General features: G+C 41.4%; 1 protein-coding gene across 3 annotated transcripts; it reads left to right on the forward strand.

Annotated features, from left to right (window-relative positions):
- Window positions 1-1,695: 1,695 nt before the first annotated feature.
- Window positions 1,696-25,921, forward strand: LOC127163826 (myelin regulatory factor-like protein). 3 transcript variants are annotated; one of them, XM_051107284.1, is made up of 26 exons: window positions 1,696-1,883; window positions 2,398-2,532; window positions 3,792-3,879; window positions 4,006-4,067; window positions 4,150-4,549; window positions 4,638-4,741; window positions 11,981-12,128; window positions 12,440-12,635; window positions 12,719-12,795; window positions 12,879-12,989; window positions 13,578-13,668; window positions 13,842-14,042; window positions 14,277-14,385; window positions 14,473-14,582; window positions 14,674-14,834; window positions 16,011-16,077; window positions 16,154-16,242; window positions 19,700-19,762; window positions 19,936-20,000; window positions 20,091-20,276; window positions 20,373-20,420; window positions 20,601-20,685; window positions 20,977-21,051; window positions 21,676-21,784; window positions 22,099-22,173; window positions 24,302-25,919. In XM_051107284.1, the coding sequence occupies exons 2-26, from the start codon at window positions 2,487-2,489 to the stop codon at window positions 24,386-24,388; spliced, it is 2,853 nt and encodes a 950-aa protein (XP_050963241.1). In that variant the 5' UTR covers window positions 1,696-1,883; window positions 2,398-2,486; the 3' UTR covers window positions 24,389-25,919. The 3 variants fall into 3 exon arrangements, with proteins under 3 accessions (XP_050963241.1, XP_050963242.1, XP_050963243.1); XM_051107285.1 differs by having other exon boundaries at window positions 19,936-19,991; XM_051107286.1 differs by lacking the exons at window positions 3,792-3,879; window positions 4,006-4,067 and having other exon boundaries at window positions 24,302-25,921.
- The last annotated feature ends 1,863 nt before the right edge of the window (window positions 25,922-27,784 follow it).

Below are 27,784 nucleotides of genomic sequence, written 5' to 3' on the forward strand. Positions count from 1 at the left end.
TGAAAGTATAGTTCCTAGCCATATTGACCTAGAAAATCGCAACTTTTCATTTTTTGTCTGTCTTTGTACACAATGTAACTACAGAAGAGTCAAGTTTTAAATAGATATTGAAAAATATCGAAACTCTTTGGTCATTTTTGAGTGAGATGCTAATGGTCTAATCGGATTCAATGATCTAAGCTAAGCTATGCTAAAAGTGCTACTCCCAGACCTGGAGATCGGCTGAATGGATTCGAAAATGGTAGAACTCAACTGTTTAACTCTAGGGGAGTTGGAAAATTACCCTATTTTCAAAAAAAGTGAAGTGTTCCTTTAAATGCAGAGCATCAATTTCGAGGGTCACCATAGTTACAAAACAACAATAACAACAAAAAAACATAATATATGATATTTACCATCAGAATGTAACCATGTCATTAAGGAGACATTTGTCTCAAAATAAATGCATCCATTTTAGCAAATCTCATTTGCTACTTGTGGACAGTGCGCCAACAAGAATCAAATATTAGATCAAGTAAGCACAGAATCAACTTTGCACTGCTGCACAATTATCACATTAAGAATCAGCCAAATTTGCACGTGCATCTTGAAAAGCGAATGTTTTAGAAAGTGCTACACCAATATACAAATAATATCAAAGGTGCCTTTTACCTTGGAGCACCTTTAGCCCTGTTGTACCCTACCTTTAGAGCAGGGGTGCCCAAACTCAGCCCTGGATGGCCGGTGTCCTGCAGAGTTTAGCTCCAACCTCAATTAGACACACCTGAACCAGCTAATCAAGCTCTTACTAGGCATACTAGAAACTTCCCGGCAGGTGTGTTGAGGCTAAATTGGAGTTAAACTCTGCAGAACACTGGCTATCCAGGACCGAGTCTGGGACCCCTGCTTTAGAGCATGGTGGCATTGACAGATTTTAAGTTTCATAACAATACACAATGTGTGCATTAGCATTTTAGGCCAAAATTCCAAATGGCTGACATGGGACAACTGGGTATCATTCAATATGGTATGCTGTACTAAATCTTATAATTTTTGGTGAAACCATTAAAAAGTTCTAAGCAAATATGGCCATTTTTCATATCTCCTGTACAGTTAACCTGCCATAGGCTTAAAAGAAGATGACTAATGATTGCTCTTGTGTGACTAACTCTAAGCCTTTTTGTGGTATTGCTTAATTATTTAATTAAACATCACTTCACAGTTTTAAATACATATTAAAAAAAAATCCAAATTTAGTTCACTCAGCAGCCTTCTAATGTCCATAAGTGGCTATTACATGCAAGTACAGCCCCAAAATGTCTGTAACAGTCAAAAATACTTCTAAACAACATTTAAAATAAAAAATAAATTAATTAATTAACTGATTAATGATTTAATTATCAAATTAAATTAAGTAATCATGGGATGTTTCTTTTCATTTTCCTTCCTCTTTCGTTCTTTCTTTCTTTCTTTTTATGGACAAGCGAATCCTACTACTCTTTTATCATTTTTATCATTTGAATTTTTGCTCCGTTATTTGTTGCGGTCAAATGCACATCGATGATCTATTTGCACAGAAACACACCCATCAATCTCTTCAGCTAATGTAAGATGTCTGTGTGAGATTACCTCATAAAGCAAAGCTTCCTTTATGGCCTCCTACAGGTGTTTACTCGGCAGTGGGTGGATTTTGCCTCTAGGGTCAGTGAACAAAGTACATCCGTGACTGCACGACGGCTGCCATTTTCATAGAATAAGAACCTCTTTTTGTTTTTATATACATTATTAATTATTTGAATGTAAGAATACATCTTTCTACGGTGTATCTGAAGTTACTGATGGATTACACTTGAGCTGTTTACTTTAATGGGTCGAAACCAACAGAACCGAAGTTTGGGGGAAAGGTAGAATCTTTTTTTTCTTTTCTTTCTTTTTTTTTGTATAAACAAAATCCAAAAAATGCTATTGTAATCAATTTAAGGGGATGGGCAGTTTAACTATATTTGCATTGTACAATTTTTATCGTCATCATGTTAATTATATTAGCAGTTTGTAGTGATGCCTTTAGATTACGTTAAGATGATAATATAAATGTAAGTAAAATATTTTTTCAAGTGGTCATTTCTGTTCCTCTGATGTGTATGTGATGTTTGCGGACAGTCAGATCAGCTAAAATGGCTGCCGCCATTCCAGGGCATGATCAGTTTGAGCTTGTGTTAGGAGAGCATCGGTATAAACTGAATATACTTTGTGTGAGATCATAAAATTGTGTATGTCACATTACAATAGAAGCAGACAAAGGAATGCAGTTGTGTACTTGACACAAACAAATGGTCAATCTTTCTAATTTTTTCGGAGGTGGGGAAAGCCAAAGTGATTAGTATTTGGGTCAATTCATGCTATCTTTCCATGTCAAAGATACAACCTGTCCAAGTCGTTCACACAGTCCTTTACGGTAGAGGGTTTGACATAACTGGCACTAATCTGGAAAATCTGGAGCTGATCCAATGGATGTTCTTGGAGAAAATGAGGCACTGCAACAGTTTTTTAATGGTAAGATACCTAAATAACATTCACTTGGATTACCTTACAGTGTTCTTTGTTAAACAACTGGCTTTGCTGGTCAGGAGTATTGCCGCCATGGGATGTATTTTTAAACTTCTTTTAATGTTTCATGTATGTTACTATCAGCCATTATTTCTGTTAAAATTACACAACATTGAAATCTGGGTAACAAACCAGGAATTTGTTATTATTAATTTATTATGCTGTGCAAACACCATAGATTAAGAATTGTAAATGTTAAGATTGTATGAAGGTTATGTTTCACATAGTCTTCAAAGCATATCTAATGTAGGTGGCTGTAATCTATACTGTATGAAGGTACAGTTTACCATCAGTAGTTCAAGGCCACAGATCTATAAAACCAGTCAGAAGAGCAAACAGATCAAGGCCATACATTCATACATATAGTCACTGCCTCCTTGTTTTTTTCTTTCTGTACAGTATAGCATTTCTAAAATTCTAAATTGTAGAAATGCCATTTCTTGATATTGTTCAACCTGTTTGGTCTTGCCAAGCCACCTCAAGTTTATTATAGTGGCTTTTGTTTGAGATTTGTTTCGAGATCCATCACCTGGGCCATTTGTTTGGAGTGTCAGTGGATACTTGATTTATTTAAACTGGTTTCTGGACCAGATCCTCTGTATATTATGAGATATTCTTGATGTCCCTTTCCTTTCTTGGCATTATTGTTGTGTCCACATATCTGATGATTGGTGAGACATGCAAGTTTGTCGATAGTTTGAAATTTCTCAGAAGTGTCTAAGACAGTAGGACTTTGGTATTGTGTCTAGAGGAGTAGATGCATGCATGTTTCATTTCAGATGTGCAAAAACAGTCTGTTAAGGTTCAGTCATTGTCACAAACTGTCTATATCTAGTATACTGTCGATGAAATTCTTAGGTGCAGGTCTCTGTAACATGGCAGTATAAACAACACAATGTATGTACAATTAACAGTGTACATAAATTATATATATATTTACACAAAATACACATTATAAACAATATACACACCTGTAAAATTTCGCTGAGCACAGTAAATGTGACTGCGTGAGGCTGCAAATTTGGTAACATCAAATATTTAAAAAAATGAATCTCAAACTACTTGTTTTAAGCAAGAGAACTAATGAGAAAAATAAAATGACTAACTAAAAGACTAATTTCATCCAACCTCCATCACAAAATTCATAACTTTAGGAAAAATTTAAACAGGAAAAAAGTATTTTAACATATTTTTTATTCCATCAGGACAGGATGTGAGTGGTGTGTTAGAGAGTGCTGTGGTAGACACCAGTATTCTGGAGCAGTATTTGAGCAATGAGACAGATCCCACTTTGTGAGTTCTTTTAAATATTCCAAATAAAATAATTACATGTAAAGTCTACTTAACCTCTTCTAAATGACAAGTTGAGACAGGAAAATGGTTATTTGCTCCTTTTAGAATGTTTTTTTCATTTCTTAGCATGTTACCTGAGTCACCACCAGATTCAGGATCAGAGCGTAGTTCTCCACCACAAATACCAGGTGACGTCTTCTCCGATCCAAAATCCCAAACCCAAGGTTCTTATATTGGTTGTAGTCATTAAACAATCCTTCTTTTCACCAGATTCAAGATGGTCTCATGAACAAAGCAGCCAGGGCATGCATAGCCTATCAGAAAACTCCTTCCCTCTATCTTGTCCCATCAAAGACAGGAAACAAGAGCACTGTGGTGGTACAGGACTTATGCATGATGTTGGCAGACCCCTTGGGAACCACATCAAAGCCATTTCAACTGCTTCGCTTCCTCAGTGCAGTCTCAACACAGCTGAGAGTTATATGCAGGCAACCACGTCCCATAATGCACCCATCCATGGTGTCTCGCAGTATACTCAGTGCCCGCCGATGGGTCTTCCAGTGGGACATATGCCAGCTAATGCTGCTGTGGCCTCCTCATGTCTGTCCCATGCTATGTGCCCAATGACAATGTACCCTAATATGCCCCCAAAGCATGACCAACATGTAGGGTAAGGATGTGTGCTGCATGTGCTGTTCTGCTTCTGTATGCAGTTCATTTCAAAATATATTTACAGTCTATAATGCTTGCTTTAACAGAAATATCTTACACGAAAATAAGAAAAGAAGAAGGTCAAACTCTTTTGAGGAGCACACAGAGCAGCACAGGTGTGCCAACCCAGTTTGGACCAAAACATCATTCTGTAAGTATTATATCATGTGCAGAATGTTTTTGTCCTATCAGAGGTGACAGTGTTCTATTTGCCCATCTATAAATGTTGATATGTGGCATAATATCTTGGAATATCTTGGTCAGATCCATTGTAAAATGCTCTAAAATTCACCTGAGGGTTCTTTCACATAGTCCGTTTGGTACACAACTGAGTTCGCCACAGTTTTTTTTTAACTCCACAGACCATACCCAAATCTAATCTAAAAAAGCATTCCTGGTTTGCTGCTGATATGAACATGATCATACTAAATCATGGAATTGGATCGCTATTGATGAAGTATAATTTAGTTTGTGTGCATTCTCAAGAACCATTACCAGACCTTCTCAATAAAAAAATTATTATTAAAGGAAAAGTTCACTTCCAGAGTAAAAATTTTCAGATAATTTACTCACCCCCTTGTCATCTGAGATGTTCATGTCTTTCTTTCTTCAGTCTTAAAGAAACATTTTTTTCTAAGGAAAACATTTCAGGATTTTTCTCCATATAGTGGACTTCTATGGTGCCTGCGAGTTTGAACTTCCAAAATGCGGTTTAAATGCAACTTCAAAGGGCTCTAAATGATCCCAGCCGAGGAGGAAGGGTCCTATCTAGCAAAACGACTGGTCATTTTCAAAACAAATTGACAAATTGGCTCATCTTGTCTAGCTCTGCGTAAACTCTGTGTATTCTGGTTCAAGACAAGTTAGGGTAGGTTGAAACACTCCCATCTCATTTTCTTCTCCAACTTCAAAATCCTCCTACATCGCTGTTTTATTTATTTATTTTTTTGTAAAGGACATTTGATCTTCTTTGCACATTCACTTTGTAAACACTGGGTTGGTACTTCTGCAGTGATGTAGAATGATTTTGAAGTTGAAAGAGAAAATAAGACCTACCCTAACTGTCTTGAACTGGAATACACAGAGTTCACACAGAGCTAGACAAGACTAGCATCTGAGGTTAAAAAGTATATAAATTGTCAATTTTTTAGAAAATAACTGATCGTTTCGCTAGCTTCCTTGGCTGGGATCATTTAGAGCCCTTTGAAGCTGCATTTAAACTGCATTTTGGAAGTTCAAACTCACGGAAGTCCACTATATGGAGAGAAATCCTGAAATGTTTTCCTCAAAAAACATAATTTCTTTACAACTGAAGAAAGAAAGTGAACAAGGGGGTGAGTACACTATCTGTAAATTATTGTTCTGAAAGTGAACTTATACTTTAATATATAATTTCTTATAATCATTAAGTGGAGATTTGGAAGCAATTATTAAATATAATAATGTATACCTAATATTTTTCTTTGTATCGATCCATGTTGTAATTAGTGATATAAGTGACACAAACAAACAAAATGTAAGTAAACTGTAAAAGTTACGCACTGAGCAAAACATATGTCTCCAAATTTATTGAACAGTGCATACATCTGGCAGAACATCTGGCAGGCACGTAAAACAATATGGTTACAAGTTTTTTTTTGAAGCGCATAATATAAAGCATTCTCATGTTTTGGATAACTTGATTTTCCTGCAGCATCTCAGTTTGTGTCTTCTACTATATTTTAAATAGGTTTTGTCCATAGAAAAAAAAAAACATTATTCGCTTCTGTAAAGTGATATGACTGGCATGTTTTGCATAATAATAATAATAATAATAATTATATATATATATATATATATATAGTAACGAGGTGAAGAATCACACAACAAGGTTTTGACATGAAAGACCCCCGGAGGGTGGATTTAATGTTGTTTAAATGGAAAAACAAGAAATGAAGTGGCGGTGAAGGGTGACCAGTGGTGGTGGTTTCCGGGTGCTCGTCCCCGTAAGTGCTCTCCTCAGGTGCAGAAATAAGGTGCGAAACGGTCTGGAACGGCGTGTCCAGGGTTCAGCTGCTATCTGCGGTGAGAGAGAGAAAGAGAGATTAGGCGTCTTGCTGCGTTGGGAGTTGAAGCTCGTCTGAGGCGTCCTCTCTTCTCTCTCTTATGTGGCTCCGGCGATTGGCAGCAGCTGAGCCGAGTTGGGCGCTGATGAGGTGCGCCAGGTGTGCGTGATTCCGGCCAGGGCAGCGGTGAATGGAACGGACACCCGTCACACTCCCCCCCCCCCAAGCGATGTCCTGGCCCGTCCTAAAACATACAAATTTTGGATGAGGGGGAATTAGGGGAGGGTGGGGAGTGACCCCCGACAGACCTGAATATCCAGCCCAGATCCAAGACAGTCCGTCGGCGTTGGCGTTGGCCACCCCGGCTCGGTGGCGGACTTCAAAGTGGAAGTCCTGGAGCGCAAGGAACCAGCGGGTCACCCGAGCGTTGGTCTCTTTTGCTCTCGCCATCCACTGCAATGGCGCGTGATCAGTCAGGAGGGTGAACCGCCGGCCCAGGAGGTAGTACTTCAGCTCCAGGACTGCCCACTTGACAGCCAGGGCTTCCTTCTCGACCGCCGCGTACCTCGTCTCGGCTGGGCTCAGCTTCCTGCTGATAAAGAGCACAGGATGTTCCTCACCTTCCTGAACTTGAGACAGGACGGCTCCCAATCCTGTGTCTGAAGTGTCGGTTTGGAGCAGGAAGGGGCAGCTAAAGTCCGGTGCTCGCAAGACTGGCTCGGTGGTGAGGGCCGCCTTGATGCTGCGAAAGGTCTCCTCCAGCTCCGGACTCCAGGCCACCTTTTCCGGCTGCCCCTTCCTGGTGAGGTCTGTCAGGGGGGCGGCTAAGGAGGAGAAGTTGGGGATGAAACAACGATAATATCCCGCCAACCCCAAAAAGGCTCGTACCTGGGTCTTGGTGCTGGGTCGAGGGGCCTCTTGGATGGCCGCTACCTTCCGATCCTGAGGGCGGATCATCCCCCGGCCCACTTTGAACCCCAGGTACTGGGCGTCGAACTGAGCCAGATGACATTTTCGGGGGTTGGCGGTCAGACCTGCTCGCCGGAGCTCCGTGAGCACCCTCCGCAGACGGTCAAGATGTTCCTCCCATGCCTCCGAATGGATCACGACGTCATCCAGGTAGGCGGGGGCGTAAGCCTGGTGGGGGCGGAGCAATATGTCCATCATCCGTTGGAGCGTCGCGGGAGCCCCATGGAGGCCGAAGGGAAGACGGCAGTACTGCCAGTGACCAGTAGGTGTTGAGAAGGCCGTCTTCGCCTTGTCTTCAGGGGAGAGTAGGACCTGCCAGTAACCTTTGGTCAGGTCCAGAAATGTAGCGGGCTCTCCCCAAACGGTCCAGGAGCTCATCCACTCGGGGCATGGGGTAGCCGTCGAACTCTGAGACTTCGTTTAGGCGCCGGAAGTCATTGCAGAAGCGGAGGGTGCCGTCCGGTTTTGGGACCATTACAATGGGGCTGGACCACGGGCTCCGGGATGGCTCGATGACCCCCAACTTCAGCATGTGCTGAATCTCCTCCTCTATGGCACACTGACGGGCTTCTGGTACTCTATAGGGCCGCTGCCGGACAATGACTCCGGGTTGCGTCTTGATAGAGTGTTGCACCACGTTGGTCTGCCCAGGGAGAAGAGAGAACACATCGTCGAACTGACTGACCAGGTGCTGCAGGTCCCTCTTCTGTGCAGCCGAGAGATCGGAGTTGACGTCGACGACCACCGGGGAAAGGGAGGTGAGTGCGGCAAGCTGGTCTCTGGTCCCCACCCACTTCTTCAAGAGGTTAACATGATAGATTTGTTCGGGCTGTCGTCTACCAGGCTGTCTTACTTTGTAGTTCACCGTGCCTATTTTTTCCAGGATGGTGTACGGCCCTTGCCACTTAGCCAGGAACTTGCAGGCGGAGGTGGGGACCAATACCATCACTCGCTCCCCCGGCTGGAACTCCCGGGGGTGGGCTGCACGGTTGTAGTGCCGTTGTTGGGCCTGCTGCGCTTTGACGAGGTGTTCCCGGACCATTGGCATAACGCGCTCGATCTTCTCGCGCATCTGGGTCACGTGCTCGACCACAGAGCGGAGCGCTACCGGCTGCTGCTCCCAGGCGTCGCGGGCTACTGGACGGGGGGCTGACGGCCAAAAAGCAATTCGAACGGGGTGAAGCACGTTGACGCCTGGGGTACCTCTCGGACGCCGAAAAGCACATAGGGCAACATCTGGTCCCAGTCTTTGCGATCGTCAGCGGCCACTCTCTTCAACATCCGTTTGAGTGTTTGGTTAAAACGTTCGACCAAGCCGTCAGTCTGTGGATGGTAGACGGACGTCCGGAGTTGTTGTATCTTCAGCAGCCGGCAGAGGTCAGCCATGACCCGGGACATGAACGGTGTTCCCTGGTCAGTCAGAATCTGGTTGGGGATACCCACCCGGCTGAATAGTAGAAAGAGCTCCTGCGCGATGTTTCTCGCCGTGGCCTTGCGGAGAGGAACAGCTTCCGGGTACCGGGTGGCGTAATCCACGATAACCAGAATGTGTTCGTGACCCCGAGCAGACTTCGGCAGCGGCCCCACCAGGTCCATTCCAATACGCTCAAAGGGCACCTCAATTACGGGCAGCGGAATGAGCGGACTGGGGGGAGGGGTCTGGGGCGATGTCACTTGGCACGTCGGGCACGCACGACAGAAAGCCTTGACCTCTCCCTCGAGACCAGGCCAGTGGAAACGGTCACGGATCCGTTGAGCCGTGTTAGTTGCTCCGAGGTGTCCAGCCATTGGGTGCGCATGTGCCAACTCCAGGACCGTCTCCGTCTTTGACTTGGGGACCACTAATAGATGTTTTACCTCCCCCCTTTGCTCAGCGACACAATAGAGCAGACCATCTTTGATGACAAAATGCGGGAGAGGATGGGGTCCTGGCTGGAGCTCCTGCCCCTCAGCCACCCGCACTTGAGTCCAACAATGTTTCAGCCGGTCATCCTCATGTTGCTCGCGGCTGAAGGACCCCCCTCGTGTTACCTGCTGGAAGACATCATAAAAAAGGTTAGGGGAGGGGGGGGCGGACTCACCATCTCTCCCGCTGTCAGTTGTTAAGAGCGCAGGCTTGTGGGTGGTTCTTCTCCTCGGTGTCCTGGAGGGGCGGCTCCTTCCCGGGCTGACAGGCCGTTGGGCGGCAGCGGTGAGGAGGCGCTCAAATCCAGGAAAATTCCTACCGAGTAACACAGGGACAGGCAATTTTTTAATTAATCCTACCTCAAGCGGCCAGGTCCCTCCAGCAGCACTGAGTTGGATCTGTCGAGCTTTCACTTGTCTTGTAACTCCATGAACGCATGTGATGGGTAGCACCGCATGTGCATCAGGCCGGGGAGGTAGGATATCACTTCTCACCAGGCTGACCGCGCTTCCTGAGTCCAGCAGAGCTTTGTACACCTGCCCGTGTATCCTCACCGCCGCTCCTGGAGCGCCTTCTGGCAGGTGGTTGTGCATACTACAGCCCGCCAGCCACTTCTTTTTCCGGGGTGAATTCGGTTCCGATGGCATGGGTTCATCCGCTGGGTAAGGAGCCACCGGTCTGCTCTGGTGTCGCGGGGTGCCCTCTGGCGCCCGCTGCTCCTGGACCACCCTCCGGGTGTACGGTGGCACACGCTCTCTGGGCTCTCGGTGGTGGGCCGCCTCCGCCAGCTCAATCGCCTCCACAACGTCCCAGAGTGTGGCGGGATTCCTCATACTCACGGTTTGGCGGTGTGTTCGGGGAAGAGCTCTCACCAGACGATCCATGACGACGCGCTCCACGACCTGGCTGGCGGAGGGGTTTCCGTCCAGTAGCCATAGGCGGGCGAGGCGGAACAGGTCAGCGGCCTGGGCACGGGCTGGCCGGCGAGGGCGAAACTCCCAGTCTGTGAACTGTTGGGCAGCTGCAATGGGTGACAGCCCCAAGCGGGCCAGAATCTCTCGCTTCAGCTCTTTGTAATCGTCAGCGGAGGATGGATCTAAGGAAAAGTAGGCGCGCTGCGCCTCGCCAGTCAGCAGAGGTGCCAGCGCCCGTGCCCAGTCCTCTTTCGGCCAGCCTACAGTTGTCGCAGTGGTTTCAAAGAGTTGAAGGTAAGATTCCACATCATCGTGGGGGGTGAGCTTCTGTAGCAGTCGAGCAGCTTGCGCTCTCGCATCTGGTAACGGGACTCGCTGGGCATAGGCGCCTTGTAGATCGGAGATCCTCCTGTCCGCCTCGCCCTGTTGGCTCGCTAGATGCTCGACAATCTGCTGCTGTCGAATGCTTACTTCTGTTAGACGCTGTAACAGGTTGTCCATCTCTCCGGAGGCGTGTGTGCACCGTACGTGATCTGAAAACCGGAATAACAGAGGAGAAAAAAAAACGTCAGTTTGGGACGGGTCCGGGGTGGCGAACACTTGTGTGTGATTCTTTCACCAAAACGCCTGCATTCTCCACCAATGTAACGAGGTGAAGAATCACACAACAAGGTTTTGACGTGAAAGACCCCCGGAGGGTGGATTTAATGTTGTTTAAATGGAAAAACAAGAAATGAAGTGGCGGTGAAGGGTGACCAGTGGTGGTGGTTTCCGGGTGCTCGTCCCCGTAAGTGCTCTCCTCAGGTGCAGAAATAAGGTGCGAAACGGTCTGGAACGGCGTGTCCAGGGCTCAGCTGCTATCTGCGGTGAGAGAGAGAAAGAGAGATTAGGCGTCTTGCTGCGTTGGGAGTTGAAGCTCGTCTGAGGCGTCCTCTCTTCTCTCTCTTATGCGGCTCCGGCGATTGGCAGCAGCTGAGCCGAGTTGGGCGCTGATGAGGTGCGCCAGGTGTGCGTGATTCCGGCCAGGGCAGCGGTGAATGGAACGGACACCCGTCACAATATATACAACTAGCGTACCAAAAGGAACTTAACTCACCAAAGTCTCTTTGAGGGAAAGTCCATTAATTAGGCAGCCATATTTGCAATATCTCCAGGCATCCAAGACCAAGTGTTCTACCTGAATGGGGAAATTGCTCACCATACTCACATTTAAATAACATATTTTAAATCAGCAGCAAAATTGGACATGAACTGTCCCAGAAACGTTGTTTCTTATGCTCAAAGGAGACACATGACAAATGAAAACAATATGTGTTTGTCTCAAAATATCAAATATGTTTGATCTCCTTGGACTTCATGGACTAATACTCTGAATCTAAAAAATCTGTTTGTGCTCATCATACAAAACACTTTTTTTTTTAAATATAAAATATGTAAAGTCAGATTGTCACTGACTTACAAAAGCTACCATCAACTTGTCCAGGCAGCAAAGTTGTGTAGTATATTCAAGCCTTCATATGTCATTTGACTTTTCTTAATGGCTGCATTGTCTACAGGTCCAGAAAGTGGATCATATGAAGCACAGTGTTATGACAGTGACACCACTGGAGGAAGTCCAGGGGGCAGTGTGCACCAGCTGCTCACATGGGACAGGTATCAACCCAGTCAGTGGTGTTCACTCCACAACAGCAGATCTGAAATTCTGTGAGTATCTACCAAGACCAGAACCATGATTGCGTAAGGATATTAGTTGCCAAACTCTGATACTTGTAGACCAAAGAATACCATAATATTAAAGTGGGCCATGACCAAACACATAGTAATACTATTGTACTTTATTGTATGGAAATGTATAAAATTAGATTTTTATATCTCATTTGTACATTGTATCCCTGTAATTCTGGATGAAGGAATCATAATACCACAATACATGCACTGCAGCATAAAACATTCACTTTATCATTAGAAGACATCTTCAAAAGCAGTAAAACTCGAGTCCTTTTTCTTTTGGGTAGACCACCTCCAGGTTATCATGTGGACACTGATAAGGGTTTCAGCTACTCCACAGCTGATGAAGCCTTTGTGTGTCAGAAGAAGAATCACTTCCAGGTGACAGTTCACATAGGAATGGTTGGAGATCCTAGATTTGTCAGAACGTCAGCAGGTCTCATGCCCATAGAGAGCTTCCACGTGAATGTGTTTGGGCTGAAGGTAGTGACAACATGGCTGAAAACCTTACAGAAACGTGTGTTTTAAATGCAGATGGTTTGTTTGACACTTGAATTCTTTTGTAGCTTGAGGCACAGAGCCATTTAGTCACCATAGAGCAGTCTCAGTCAGACCGCAGCAAGAAGCCTTTCCTACCAGTCAGGTAAGTGTCAGGATACTTAAAGCATGTGGAATGTGTTTTTAATGTGTTATCTATACTGATTTTTGATTTAACGTCTCCTTTAGAGTAAATCTGCCAGGAAACAAAATCACAAAGGTGACATTAGGACGCTTACACTTCAGTGAAACCACTGCGAATAACATGAGAAAAAAAGGCAAACCCAATCCTGATCAGAGGTTAGTTACAAACAATCTCTGCTATTGCTGTTTCCGAATATGCCTAGTTCCATTCAATATAGCACACACACAAAAAACAGTATGCCAAAAGAGTGGTAGTTCTAAATTCACTGTCACTGACCCATTTTGAAGAAGATTTAAAAAATCTTTTTTGACTATAAAGAACCTTTTCTGCATCTGAAAGGTTCCATGGATGTTCAAGGTTCTTCATACCATTTATGCCAATAAAGAGCCTTTATTTTTAAGAGTGTAGAGTATCCTTTTTTTTCTTTAACACTTACAAGCAAAAGGGGACCTAAAATGATCCAGGCAAATCTGGACTAAACAAAGTAGCACTTTAGTGTAAAACTGTATTCAATTCAACACATTTGTTTGTATGTGCAGGCCATTTCTTGATATTTCATGATTTGGTCAGGTGTTTGGTTCAGTTAGATGGTATAACCATCCAAACAGGCCTCTTAAAAAGATTTCTCAATAATTTTCCTCTAGACTACTAAACAACTTTTAGAGTGAACTTTAGGGATGCACATAAGAAGTCAATAATATAATATGGTAACTAGATGTATGTTGTTGCCTATGTTTTCATAGATACTTTAAGATGGTGGTTGGTCTGTATGCTACTGTGAAAGAGAAAAGTTTTCTGCTGGTTGCTAATGTTTCTGAAAGAATCATCGTCAGGGTAAGCTGATGGACCATAACCATAACCATAGCCAACATATTCTGTTATGAACTCTACATTTGCACATATTTTCCTCAAGAACTGCTGCTTCAATAAAGGGAGTTTTTCATTGGACTTAACCATATGTTTTGATGAAAATTGTTTTTAAAGTTTTATCATCTCTCCATCTAAAGGCCTCCAATCCTGGTCAGTTTGAGAATGATAGTGACATGCTCTGGCAAAGAGGACAGATCCCTGATTCCGTGGTGTGTCACGGGAGGATCGGCATTAACACAGACAGCCCTGACGAGGCTTTGGTGGTTTGTGGGAATGCCAAGATAATGGGCAACGTCATGCATCCTTCAGACAAAAGGGCCAAACAAAACATTCAGGAAGTGAGTGTCTGTCTGCTTAATAAATACAAAGACTAACTGAACAAGATGGCATTCACATAAAGTTGGGACAGCAGTGTTAATGACTTTTTTTCATCAGTCTTAATGGACCTGATCAGTGCAAAATACTAAAATCAGAGACCCCCTGATTTGAGATGCATGATATACACAGATGTAAACGGAGTCTTATATCTGAGCAATAACACAAGGATTAATCTTTTGTCTGTGATGTTGTAGGTGGACTCAACGGAGCAGCTCAAGAGGATCGCTCAAATGAGAATTGTGGAATATGATTACAAACCAGAGTTTGCCTCAAGGATGGGAATTGATCAACGTCATGAAACAGGTACAAGCTAACTTAGTGTACACTGCACTTTTGTATAATACAATGTGCTGAAGACCGATTCTCACATATAGTCGTCTCTTTGATTAGGAATCATAGCACAGGAAGTCAAAGAACTCTTGCCTTCGGCTGTAAGGGAAATGGGCGATATTACTTGTGTAAACGGGGAGAAGATTGATAATTTTCTCATGGTGGACAAAGTAAGTCTGTCAGATATTTATTATTAATTGCAGTAAAATTGTCTATACATGCATGGTGTGTGAAAGTAATTTTGGTCATTATGTCCTAAAGGAGCAGATTTTTATGGAGAATGTGGGTGCTGTGAAGCAGCTGTGTAAACTTACAGATAACCTTGAGAATCGTATTCAGGAGCTTGAGGTCTGGAACACTCGCTTGGCCAAACTGAAGAGGCTGGGTAGCATGCGCTCCAACAGCGGCCATTCTGCTAAAGGGTCTGGATTGACTTTCTTAACTTTCCACACTGTATTTCTCTCTCTATTCCTCTCACATGCTGTTTCTTCAAGTTTCTTACACATTTTCTTAACAGACGCAGAGCTCCAAGCATCAGTTCTTCCTACTGTCTAGCACTGCACATTATCTAAGTTACTTAAAACAAACATTAATTTATAAACACCAAAGAAACCAACCAATAAAATAAAAACTTTTCTCATTTTAATTTAACTTGGTATACTGAAAAAACTAAAACTGTACAGACAAAAAAACTACAATAGAAAACACAACAAATTGACTACAACTTTAATTCAAATATTAACAGGAATTCTAAAATAGTATCTAAGTAATAATAAAATAACACTGCTTTGATATATGAATACAAATGTTTCAGACAGGACTATTATAGCTTTGAACTTTTCATTACATCATTTCCGTTTTTATTTCCATTTTATTTTTGATTTGTCTTTATTGATTTATTTATTTGTTTATTTATTTTCAGTCAATGTTCAGTTTTGTTGTTTTTTATGGTTTTAAAGTTTCAATGGTAGTTATTTTAGAAGTATTGTTTATAGATGGCAAAGTAAATGTAGTGACTTGTATTTAAAATGCCTCAGCACAGTCTAGAGTTATTGTTGTCTAGTGCCATTTTCATGTTTAAAAATATAAATTAAAATTAATTTATTATTTTTATTTTATTGTAATTTTGTAGTAGAGTACAGTAAAGTCATTATGGCAATTTTGAGTTCTTATTTGAGTTATTTAGCAGTAATATTTAGCAGTGTTTTGTTAACAATAATAAAACTTCCAGAGCTGAGAAACACTGTAATGGTGATTGTTCCCAAAGAAATACATCAACTGTTGGAAATTAACTTCTGGTAGTTATAACTCTTGCGGGATATTTAGAGTCATAAAAGACCTGGTAAAGAGCTGTTTGAGTTACTTTGAGTCTTGATGGCAGAGACGAAATGAATACAGAATTTGGTTCCCTTACTCAGCCTATTTAAAACTCCATAGAAACATGTTTTACAACCATATTTTTATTTGTTTAATTTGAATTAACTGCTGATATTCCCATTTGAATTCTACAAATGGAAATGCAAACACACCTTTGCTGTGATGTATGTGTATGCAATCATCTTAAAATCAATTGTTTTACTCAAATTTTTGTTTTACAGGAAAATCAACAAAAACAGCACACTCCATTCAAAGCTTCCACCACCAACGCCACCACAGTCAAGCACAGTATGTGAAATTTACTTTACCTATCAATTTGTACAATAAATGTGACAAATACACCTACTTCATATTTCTCTTTCAGAGCTACTTCTGTGGGAGATATCACAACTGTCTTCAACACAGAGTATTCCAAGCTAGCATCATCATGCTGGTAACAACCATGGCTCTTTGGTGAGATGTTCTTCTTAAGTAAACAGTATCTTAAATGTTATATTGTGTACACTGTACAAGATCAGATGGAGCAACACAGCAAATCTGGAACCTCCTATTTGAAATGGATAGAGCACTCTGGCCCGCAAGATCCATTTTCCTGCAGTTTAGCACCAACCAATCAAACTCACCTGCCTGTAACTTTCTAGTGATCCTAAAGACTTTGAAGTGTTCAGGTGTGTTTGATTAGGGCTGGCGCTGAACTCTGCAGAAAAAATGATCTAGCTGGCCAGAGTTGAGAACCCCTGGGAGAGAGAATAGGAGATTGCTACTGATTGCTACTGCATTATGACAGTACAGTATTTTCTTAGGATTTTCAGGATCATTGTCTCTTTTATGTAACATTTTATTTCTAAAAATATGATGATTTTTTGCACAAAAGTTTCTGGAGTGATAAACTGAGATATTCAAAATCCCCTCTGTAAAATCACGTCCACAAAATGAAACATAAATTTTGGCCCTTGGTTTATCCAATTTTCAGATTTCTGCATATATAGTAAGATAATACATTTTTAACATAATATTTAAGAAAATGTGTAATAATAATAATAATAATTATATATATATATATATATATATATATATATATATATATATATATATATATATACAAACATTGTCTTCATCTTCATCAATCATCTGGGAAACATGGTGATATCTATTAATTTAAAATATTTTAATTTTAATTTTACCCTATTCACCTGTATTGTCTTACTTTAATTCCTTAATTTCCAGTAAATTCATAGTTGTTGAAAAAGCTCATTCCCTCAATTTAACATAGTTCCCCTTCTAGGGAACTCATGCTGTGTCTTCTAGCCGACACTATGGCGACTGCCGCCAGCAGGACCGGTATCTGAAGCACATTAGAAACAACTCCAATCGCATTGGCCCACATAACCCGTGACGTCTCGGGGGGGTGCTTGGAAGCCTAAGAGGGTGTCTTCAGGAGCCGTTTGTTTGACAGTGCCTACCACCCGTGGTTCTGGTCCTACGACTTCCAAGGCAGCTAGGCAGATCATTCATTGGGACTGTAGGCAGAAAGGCCGCCCATGGCAGATTAGATGTGCACTTTCTGGCTGGTCATGAACTTCCCTCCACCAGGAGTCTTCCCTTACGTCCTGACCTCCACACAGAGCTAGTGAGATTATGGGACGAGCCATATTCAGCTTGGTTGCATTTTCTTCAACATGCAGATTATCCGGATACTGTGGGTGTGGATAATCGCGGATGCTTGAAAATGCCCCCTGTGAAGGGTGAGCTGTCTTCCTAAAAAACTCATGCTCTGCCATCCAGACCCCTTTAGGGCACATCTGAATGGCAGGACATTTATGGCAGCAGGTCAAGCTGGTGGAGCCTTGGACACAATGACTGTGTTACAAGCTTACTAAGATAACTTGCCCAAAGACCTAGATGAGGGTAGGGTTTGTCTCCTGAGGCAGTCAAGGAACTGCGCCGCACCACGAACTTGGCTCTTCGCGCTATCAAGCAGTGGTGGCCTTCCAGGCTTTTAGGCATCTCCTTTGAGGCGGCGGTCAAGAAGTTCAAGGGGGCGAAGGCACGTTCCACTGCTTTTCAGGAAGTTCATTCCCCGTTGTCCCAAGTCTTCCTCTAAAACCTCTGAGGTGGCTGGTCTGTCATGATCTGAGGATCATAGGCAGAATCATACCTGTAGTGTGGACACTCTCACCCCTCTCTCTAGGAGTTGGCCGCAGAGGCAGGCGAGTGCTAAGAGACACTGCTTACATTGGGTTCTGAGGCTGGACTAATGTTGTTCTTATGTGGTTCGCTTGTTGGTGAACTGTTGACTGAAGGTCTGGTCTCTCCCTTGTGATGTAGAATTTTTTGAAGTACTCTGTGATCAGCCTGCCCCCCTTATCAGGGATTTTCAAGTAGCCAGCTCCCTGAGCCTCTTCCTAGTTGTCTCCCCAGTTAGGGTTTTAAATAGATGGTCTTCTTCCTTTATCCTTTTAGCTTAGTGAAGGAGTAAGGGAGTGCACTATCCCCTATGGGGTTTTTAAGTGGGCGGTCACCCTGGGCATGCTGCTTTGGCTTATTGTAACATAGCCTTCTGAGGATAGCTGTGTTCTTATCTTGGTTAATGGGCTTTCCCTCCTGATTGGCTGGGTTATGTTAGTGGCCCCAGTCGTCAGTAGCTTGGGAAGGTTTGATATATGTCTGTCACTTCTCTTGGTGCTCTCTCATCAGGTGAACAGGCATGTGTCGTGGCATGGCTGAGTGGGCATTCGATTGCCCATAGTGTCCGCTAGAGGACTCAGCACGAGTTCCCTAGAAGGGGAATGTCTTGGGTAATGCATGTAACCATGATTCCCTGAGAGGGAACAAGGTGCTGCATCCCCTCACCATGCGTAGGGCTTGCCTGTTTTCACATCTCCTTCAGACAACCAAGTTAGTGACACGTTCGGCAGGCACCCTATTATACTTCCGGAGAGCCCGCCTGTGATGTCATGGGCTACATGGACCAATGGGATTGGAGTTGTTTCATACATGCTTCAGACACCGGTTCTGCTGACAGCAGTCCCCAGTGTCCGCTAGAGGACGCCATATCTAGTTTCCTCTTGGGGAATCATGGTTAACTTGCGTGTAACTTGAGACATTATAATAGTGGCCACGATTAACCTAAAATGAAAGTAGAAATTAAGTTGTAAGAATGAATTGTTAAAGGGGTCATCAGATGCAAAATTCATTTTGACATGTTGTTTGCCTAAATGCATCTATGTTTGTGCAAATCATTTGTGATCCAGCTTTGTGACCTCATCTAGAGAAGAAGTGAGTATAAGGGGTTTTTTATGATTCTTTGCTAATCACCTTTCCTAATAATGTGCTAGTTAGCAAGTTTCACGGCTAAATGCAGCTAAAGTAAACAGGACAGCTTGTCACCTCACAGAAGAGAGGGGCAGGGTGAGCAGAGCTCATTAGCATTTAAAGGGACATGCAACAAAATGGGTTGCTGTGAAAAGACCTGATTTTGACAAGGTAAAAAGGGTGTTGTTTTACACTACCATTGAAAAATTTTAGCCAAAGTATATGATAGACTTTTAATTAAGACCCTAAAGAATCATATCAACTTGTGGAAAATGGACATCAGATAACTCCTTTAATTCATAGCCACAATATCTTTGATGTAATCCCTCTCCCCGGGTCCTGTTCGCACACCACTCCGAGTGGGTCTCCGGCATGGGAAGCGGGCGCACTAACAAGGAGGCTAAAGACTGCAGCCACTAGCGTCTGTCTCTAGGGCACCTCTTGAGATCAGGGGAGTGAGGTTTTACCTGCACAGCACCTACCGCTGGCCTCCGTTACATTGAGACCAATGAAATGATTCTACTGGGTCTTGAATTTCAATAAACATGACAGGATCTATCTGGGTGTGACTTTATTTTACTCTGTTGTTTTGCAGTGTCATTTCTATTACTGCACTTTATATGTTGACATTACGAGAGGACAGGGACTTCAATAGCAGGTACAATGCCATCATCAATGATGTCATTACTAAAGACTAATATACTAGGTGCACACTGACTGATTCAGCTTGTTAAATTAAATCACTTTACATGCTTGTTATGTCACTGTTAATAATACTTAATGGACTGTTATTTGGAGTATTATTTAACTTTGGTTTCTTGACATGTACAGTCTCAACAACACCAATGTTATACCACCTTACACCACAACAGCAGCACTGACTACAGGTACTGTATGTAAGTATTTAAAGATACTGCATATAGAGTGCATAAGTTGGTTTGTCTGTATATTCTAATCATTGCTTATTTTATGGTGACTGTTTGCAGTGTTCTCCACCAGCTCTCCTGGTCCCTGGCCTCCAGACATTGATGTCTCCAATGTGTTTTATTCAGATGAGATCTACTGCTGTCCTTCAACTTTAATTTATAATCATAACACCCAACTGACAGACACAACTGTCCCCTTTGACGCTCTGTCACATGGAATCACCAATCTGAGAAAAACACAGAGAGGTCAGAGACATGGTGGCATGGTCTTGGTCTTTCTTCAAATATACTTTTTATATATTAGTGACTGTCTTCATGTAATTTTCATTTATTCCCTTTCAGAGAAGTGGTTAGAAAAACTACCGGAGAAATTTAAAAATTCTACTGACTGTAAGTTGACAAAATAAAGGCCTGTTAATACTAAATCTAGATCATCAGACACACAATGTGATTTTAAATGAAACAATGAATCCTTACTAACTCCTTCACACTGAGACTGAAATAATGCATTATGGTCCATTCACTGTGTTTTATTTAGAAGCTATTTTATATTTACTATCTTCTTATCAGGGACAAACACAACTATACAGTCCATCCTTGTAACGCAGAATCAACAAGTTATAGATCAACAGTACTGTCAGCAGGAGAACTGTGGGTAGGCATCAGACTTACATTTTCAATGGTCACGAACATTCAATAGGAAGCTCATTTTTAATTTCCTTTCTTGGTATAACACAATATGGTGTGAACAGTGGTATGTTCGCATTCCCTTTTATAAAAGAGTTATGTTATACAGAGTATGAAGGGGAACTATATTCATCTATGATGCTCTTTATAGCAGACTATTTCATTAGGGGATTTCTTGACTTACAGCACTAATGTCATCAACGTATGTTCAATTGTAATAAATTAGCATTTTACCTATTGATCCATATGTGTTTTGTAGAAAAGGAAACTACACCTACCTCATTCCCCTCAGTAAACACATCCCACCCAACATGCCTATAACCATCCAAATGAAGTGAGTAAAAGAATGTTGATATTGCACAAAGTCTTCATTATTAACTTTTCTTTTAATGACATGTTGAGCAGGGCTAGACTAATAAATGTGAAAATTTATCAGGTTAACAAATAAGATAATACACGTCTTTATAGTCTTATGTTAATACAGAGGTAATACGACTTACATGAGTCTAGTGTACTTACATTAGGGTGTTTCTCTGCTTAGATGCTGGGTAGGAGTTTGAAAAATGATTTAAAGATTCAACAACTGAGACATAAACTGAACAAATGGCTCATTGGCCAAGACTTATTGATGATTCTTTTTTTAGATTTCAAAAATCTGCAATTTTAACATTTGTGCTGACTTTTTATATACACTGCTTAGTGTTCAGAATGTAGATACAAAGTGTTGGACATTTATATGCTAATATGAGGTACTGTGGCTTTGTGCTGATGGCCGAATTGGAGCTGTCTTGATAGAACTATATTGCAATCCTGCTTGTGTAATATTGCTCATATAAAATTAATACTAGATACTAGATAAATACAGATACTATATTAAAATAGACATGAAAGACAGTGTCTGCATATGTGGTTTACATCGTCATTGATATGAATGAGTGTTTTTCTTACACTTGAGCAGCACAGCTGAGTTGTTGGTGATCCACTTGTGTTCTTATGACGAGAGTGAGCAGTGCTCTTCAGTACTCGACTATGATGGCCCAGAGTCAAATGCTGCTTTCAACACACAGGTACTTTAGCACTTATACGCTTAAAGCAACATGCAGTAGAAACACCTTTCATAATAAATGTAGCAATTATATTATAAATAATAGTTTAAATATATAGTTTTTTTTTTTCTTTCATTTATTTTGAAATTTTGGGGGAATTTATTTGGTTGTAGAATGTGTTGGTCATTCCTGTAAAATTACTTAACTGTATGTGTATAGAGCAGGATTAAGCATTAAAAGATGATCTGACAGCCAAATATTTCTGCACATGACCTAGGTAAAGTTTCATTTTATTGATATCATGCATTTGTGTGAAGTCTTTTCTTTTTCCACAGGGCTATATACACAAATGGACACTGGCAGTGGCAAATCACTATCGTGCCTCTTACCATTTCCGGTCTTCTGTTGCTGTGAGTTCCTATGTATCTTTATTTTTTTGTGTGTTAATCTGTGAATGTACGCTGTCTTTAAATAATAAATTGAATTACAGTAGAAACCATATTTAATATGACGTCAATAAAAATAAGGCTGTGAGGGACATAAGTACAGTCCATTTAGTGGGTCTCATTCATGAAATTTCTGTAAATATAAGAGTATATTCAGAGTAATTTGAGCATAAAATGGACTTTCCTTAAAGGAGAAGTCCACTTCCAGAACAAAAATTTACAGATAATGTACTCACTCCCTTGTCATCCAAGATGTTCATGTCTTTCTTTCTTCAGCTGTAAATAAATAAAGTCTTCTGAAGAAAACATTTCAGGATTTTTCTCAATATAATGGACTGCTATGGTGCCCCAATTTTGAACTTTTAAAAATGCAGTTTAAATGTGGATTTTCCAAATGCGGTTGTAAATGATCCCAGCCGAGGAAGAAGGGTCTTATCTAGTGAAACGAACGTTATTTTCCTTAAAAAAATACAATTTAAATACTTTTTAATCTCAAACGCTCGTCTTGTCTTGCTGTCCCTAAACTGTCTCCCTGTGTATTCTGGTTCAAGACAGTTAGGCTATGTCGAACAACTCCAATCGTATTTTCTCCCTCAACTTCAAAAATCATTTCTAAATCATCCTACATCACTGCAGAAGCACCGACCCAGTCTTTGCAAAGTTAATATGCAAAGAAGATCAAACGCCCTTAACAAAAAAGGTAAAACAGCGATATAGGATGATTTTAAAGTTGAGGGTGAACGTGAGATAGAAATTTTTCGACATACCCTAACTATCATGAAACGGAAAAAAAAAAACGTTCAGGCAGAGTGAGATAAAACAAGCATTTGACGTTAAAAAGTATAATTTTTTAAATTATTTTTATTGAACAAATAACTGATTGATTCGCTAGATAAGACCCTTCTTCCTCGGCTGAGATTGTTTACAACTGCATTTGGGATCGTTTGAAACCGTATTTAAACTACATTTTGGAAGTTCAAACTTGGGGCAGCATAGAAGTCCACTATATGGAAAAAAAAAATCCTGAAATGTTTTCTTCAAAAAACATAATTTCTTTATGACTGAAGAAGTTATGAATCACATGTACAGAAATACTGTGGGGTCTTTGGACTTCCTTCTCTGGTTTTGCTGCTGTATATTTTATTCATTCTGAAGAGACCAATTGGCCATATGCCTATAAAAGTTTATTCACTGAAGTTGTTAAGACACTACTGCTGCTCCTCATAGGCTAATAGTAATGTAAAATCAAAAGGAAAACAGACTACATGGCTGTTCATTTTTGTTTATTATTTTTATAAACTCAATTTTAGAGGAGTGAAACCATCTAAAGTTTCAGTTAACTGCCAGAACACGTAAGCATCATTCGCCTTGTACCGGCATTGGTTGTTTTGGCATCTATCCATCTCCATTCATTTAAGTATCTTGCCATTCTTACTTATGTTCCAAGCAATAGTAGGCCTGGGAGGTTTATCAGAACATTAAGATGAAGATGCTTCCCTCAGCCCATCCACTATGAACAGCAAGATAAATAAGTTTAACCTCAGTATATTATAGATTTTCTAGCTATATGGGCAAACAAACTTGCAAAATAGTATTATATTACAATGTATATTATAATGCAGTGTCATCAGTTTGCCTAAAAGAAAACAAAATGTTTGGATGATGATACACCATTAACACATGATTGGGAGCAAGTGCAAATGTTTATCATTATGATTATTATTATTATTATTACTTAAATAACTAGCGTTTTAAAAATACAGAAACTTTTTTCTGAACATTTACATCAGAACAGGTTTACACAAAATGTCATTCTGCTCATGTTTCATGAATGAAGCCTGGTGTGTTGTGTTCTTGTGTGTAAACCATTTAGCCAGTGAAACAGAGAAAATACATCTTCAGTGGACCAAAACACAGGCCTTGTAAAAATCAAACTATAACCTTAACAATGTGAATTATTGGACAGACTGTACTTCTGTCTATGGTACTGCCAAATCAAATATTAAGTCTATGGCAACGATGGTGTGACTAGCAGCATGATTTAAATCTTTTGGCCATATAGTGTCAGTATAGATATGTTCTTTTCACACAGGGTTTGGCTGATTGTAGCACTGATCTGAACTATGCAGAAGTTTTATTTACTGACTACCACTTCCAGTTCTTCCGTCGCTGTGACTGATCGACACCCTTCAAAAGCAACATCCAGGGATGTGACCGCATTAGTATATGGTAGAACTGCAGGCTGTAAATTATATGTAAAGTGTCTTTTCAAGCCTTTAATGGGCAGAACTTGTGTTGTTGCTGAAAAAGCATTTGAAAAATGCTTGATATTAGTTTATTCTTTAAAATCAAAAGGAAACATCTGAACTCCAAAGAAAAGAGTAAAGTAGGTCTTCAAAGATGATTTGACATGTATAGCTTTCAACAATAAAGTGGTGATTGTTGTTTTGTACTGAACTACACAATCAGGAAATCTTTTACTCTCATACTCATACACACTACTGAGCACATTATGTAAACCTGTGTGCAGTGATGTTGACCAAATGATTTTAGACCAAACATTTGATTGTTGCAGAAGTGAAATTGTTTTTATAGCTAAAGACTTTTATGAATTTAAGGTTTTCTTTGAATATCAAGCACTACAGTAAAGGAAGATTTTGTCAGCCCACCATCACTCTGTATACTTATTATTATGAAAGGGATGCATTTAACAGTGGGCTACTATATAAAGTCTCTGAAAATTATGTTACAGTAATTCATTGTGTGGTGTAGAATTTGTAAAGGAATTGTGAGACTTACAGTAAAAAGTATCTTGGTACAACCAGTTTTGTGTAATACTACTAGCCACGTTTACATGTACACTTTTTTTGTCATTCAGATTAAAATCATTCCGATTGAAATATTCGGTGGATTGTTTACATTTACACAGTTATCTAATCCGATATGGTGTTTATATATGCCGGCGCATTCAATTTTGGGACACGCTAATAGCATACAATGACAACAAATACAAATCATCAGAGGAAAAAATGCCAGTATTTGTGTTAATATTTTTTAATAGCTGCTTGCACTTGCTTAGAATAAACGGACTAATATTTGAATCCCTTGCACTCATTTGAGCGCTCAGTCATATGGCCAAAACATGACACATACTTACTTATAGAAATCATACGGCCGTCTTCTGTCGTAATACACACAGAACCAAACTGATTTCTTGTTTGCCCGCGAATGCCCCCCACCTTGGCGCAACACCAGTCCTGTTTGACCTAGATGCAAAGTAATCAGTTTAACACGTTTACAGTTTTAATTTTGTTCAGTTTAAAGAAAGGTTTATCCCACCCCTCTCAAACCGATTACAGTTACATTCGGTTTGAGCTTTTTTATTCCGATTGAGGTGTTTCATACAGATTGGACTTTTAAACCAATTACAATGCTCCATGTAAACGCACCTACTGATTCCAGGTCAATTACAAGCAAGAATGTGGTTGGATACTAAAAAATGATCTGTTTGTGTTAAAAATAGCATGCACAACAGGACCTGTCTGATGTGCAGGCGAATGTGCCACCACAAGGTATTCTTATGTTCTAAATTAGTGTGTTAATAAACTGTGATTAATCTCTGAAAGTGATACCTCGTTAATTCTTTAAAATAATGCTTTTCTGGTTTCAGAGACACTTGAGGGCCTCAGGCCTGTCACAGATATGAATTCTTTTGTTGTGTGTTTCATTTAGTTTCTGTCTTCTGCTCTGGTTTAGGTCCTGTTTGCCCATATTTGGTTCTGTTCCTGTTCTCATTAGTGCATTAGTTCATTAGTCAGTTATCAATTAACCCTCAGCACAATTTACTGCCTTATATAAGATCTCTCCTTTGTTGTTTCGGTTGCCGGTTATTATTGTTGTGAATGCTTGTGTTCCCTTCTAATCCCTTCTGGATTAACCTTTGTCGTCTGGAAATCTTATTAAAAGATGTTACTGGATTATCTTTGTGTTCGTGCTCTTGGCGTAGCGTGACAGAATAACCATAAATAAAGCAAGCGGCACCCCTTCTCCCCCTTTTGTTTCCATTTTTGTCCATTTTTATTTTTGTTTATGGATTACCTTGTGAATCAAGAAGGGACATCATCCCGATGACCTCCACCTTCTGTTGGAGCACTGTCACCCATCAGCCCACCAGCTTCACCAGGCTCCCTCGTCCCTCCAGCTCCGCCTTAGTCGGTCATCGACTCCTCATCGCCTCAGGACTCTGCTCCTCTGGCTGCGCCTCGTCGTTCCTTCCCACCGGCTCCATTGGGCTCCTCCCTCCATCCAGCTGCACCTTGGTCCTCAGCTGCCGCCATGGACCTCCAGATGTAATCCATGTTTTAACCAAATAAAGAATTTCAATGAAATAAAAAAGTATTCACTTCCTTCCTGTCACATGAGGCTGTCAACTTCCTACCCTTACTTCCAGGAAGCATGGCGAAGGCAAACTCTCCTAAAGAAAGATAATTTTCATGTTACTAATAAGTATTTTTTGTTGACATATATATATCAACATAATCATGAAGGTCTCTAGAATCATCCAAACAAAACAAATCTTATAAGAGATCTATAGCTCCCCCTCAGTCGTACACTATGACGTTACGTCAATACTGACTATTTGGGGTCTCACTTGGGAGCCCAATCACCTCTGAGCTTAAGAAAACAGGCCAGTGAACATTGGCGAGTGGAATTTGCATGCCAAGCCACTCCCCTGTACACACGGGTATATAAGATGGCGGCGTGCATCCACTCATTCAGATTTTTGCTTCGGAGCTGATATATATATATAGATATATTGAGCTGCTTCTACAAAGAAGAAAGAAAACTTTTCATCGCTGCGGGAGATTCTCGGCTGTATGGAACATCCCTTCTTTGCATTCAGCGGAGAGATCGCCCTGCTGCGCTAACAATGCTAAAAGTGCTGCGGTCCTCCCCTGGGCAATCCAGCCTAAAAGAGCAATTTTCCTACAGCATACACGATCGCTGAGAGTGTCTTTTTCAAGACGCGTTCCGATCGTGTGGTTTTATGGAGAGTGATAGTTTCCTTATTTCCTCATGACGGTCACAATCGCTGTCTCACAGGTCTGGGATGTAAACAAATGCATGTTGAGATGGCGTTTGTGGATGGGTTACGCCCGCGCTGCGTGGGCATGCTCATTATTATGCTCGGTCACAGCTTACATTTAATATGTAAGCCGCCTTTGTGTTCTGCCCTTTCCAGTCTCGCGGGTCACTAGACTCCCGACGCTGCATTGGCTAGAAGCATTGGAGACCTGAGGATTACAGTTTGGATTGCTCCGCCGGGTCAGTCCCCATGGAGGTCCGGCTCCTCTCAGCATACTACTGTCGAGTTTCTGAATGCTGATGTACGGTTCGTCCTAGCATGAGCCTTACGTCCCGTTTAGTGCTTATGAGGAAGTTAAGATGTCTATCGCCGCATCAGTGGAGGGGTTACCGTCTTCTGACGCCAAAGATTCTGCTGAGCAGCTCCCCGTTGTGGTAGCTGCACAGTCGGAGTCTGAGGCTAAGTTGATGGCCATGTTCCCCTGGGCAG

The sequence above is a fragment of the Labeo rohita genome, chromosome 4, assembly GCF_022985175.1.
Source record: "Labeo rohita strain BAU-BD-2019 chromosome 4, IGBB_LRoh.1.0, whole genome shotgun sequence".
In the NCBI taxonomy this organism is placed as follows: Eukaryota; Metazoa; Chordata; class Actinopteri; order Cypriniformes; family Cyprinidae; genus Labeo; species Labeo rohita.

What these genes read in the sequence shown, in the direction of transcription:
- LOC127163826 (XM_051107284.1), top strand. Translation starts at nt 2,487, where the DNA reads ATGGATGTTCTTGGAGAAAATGAGGCACTGCAACAGTTTTTTAATG. An exon ending in TGAATGTGTTTGGGCTGAAG is followed by an intron (nt 12,636 to 12,718) that starts GTAGTGACAACA and finishes ATTCTTTTGTAG; the next exon opens with CTTGAGGCACAGAGCCATTT. An exon ending in CTGAAAGAATCATCGTCAGG is followed by an intron (nt 13,669 to 13,841) that starts GTAAGCTGATGG and finishes CTCCATCTAAAG; the next exon opens with GCCTCCAATCCTGGTCAGTT.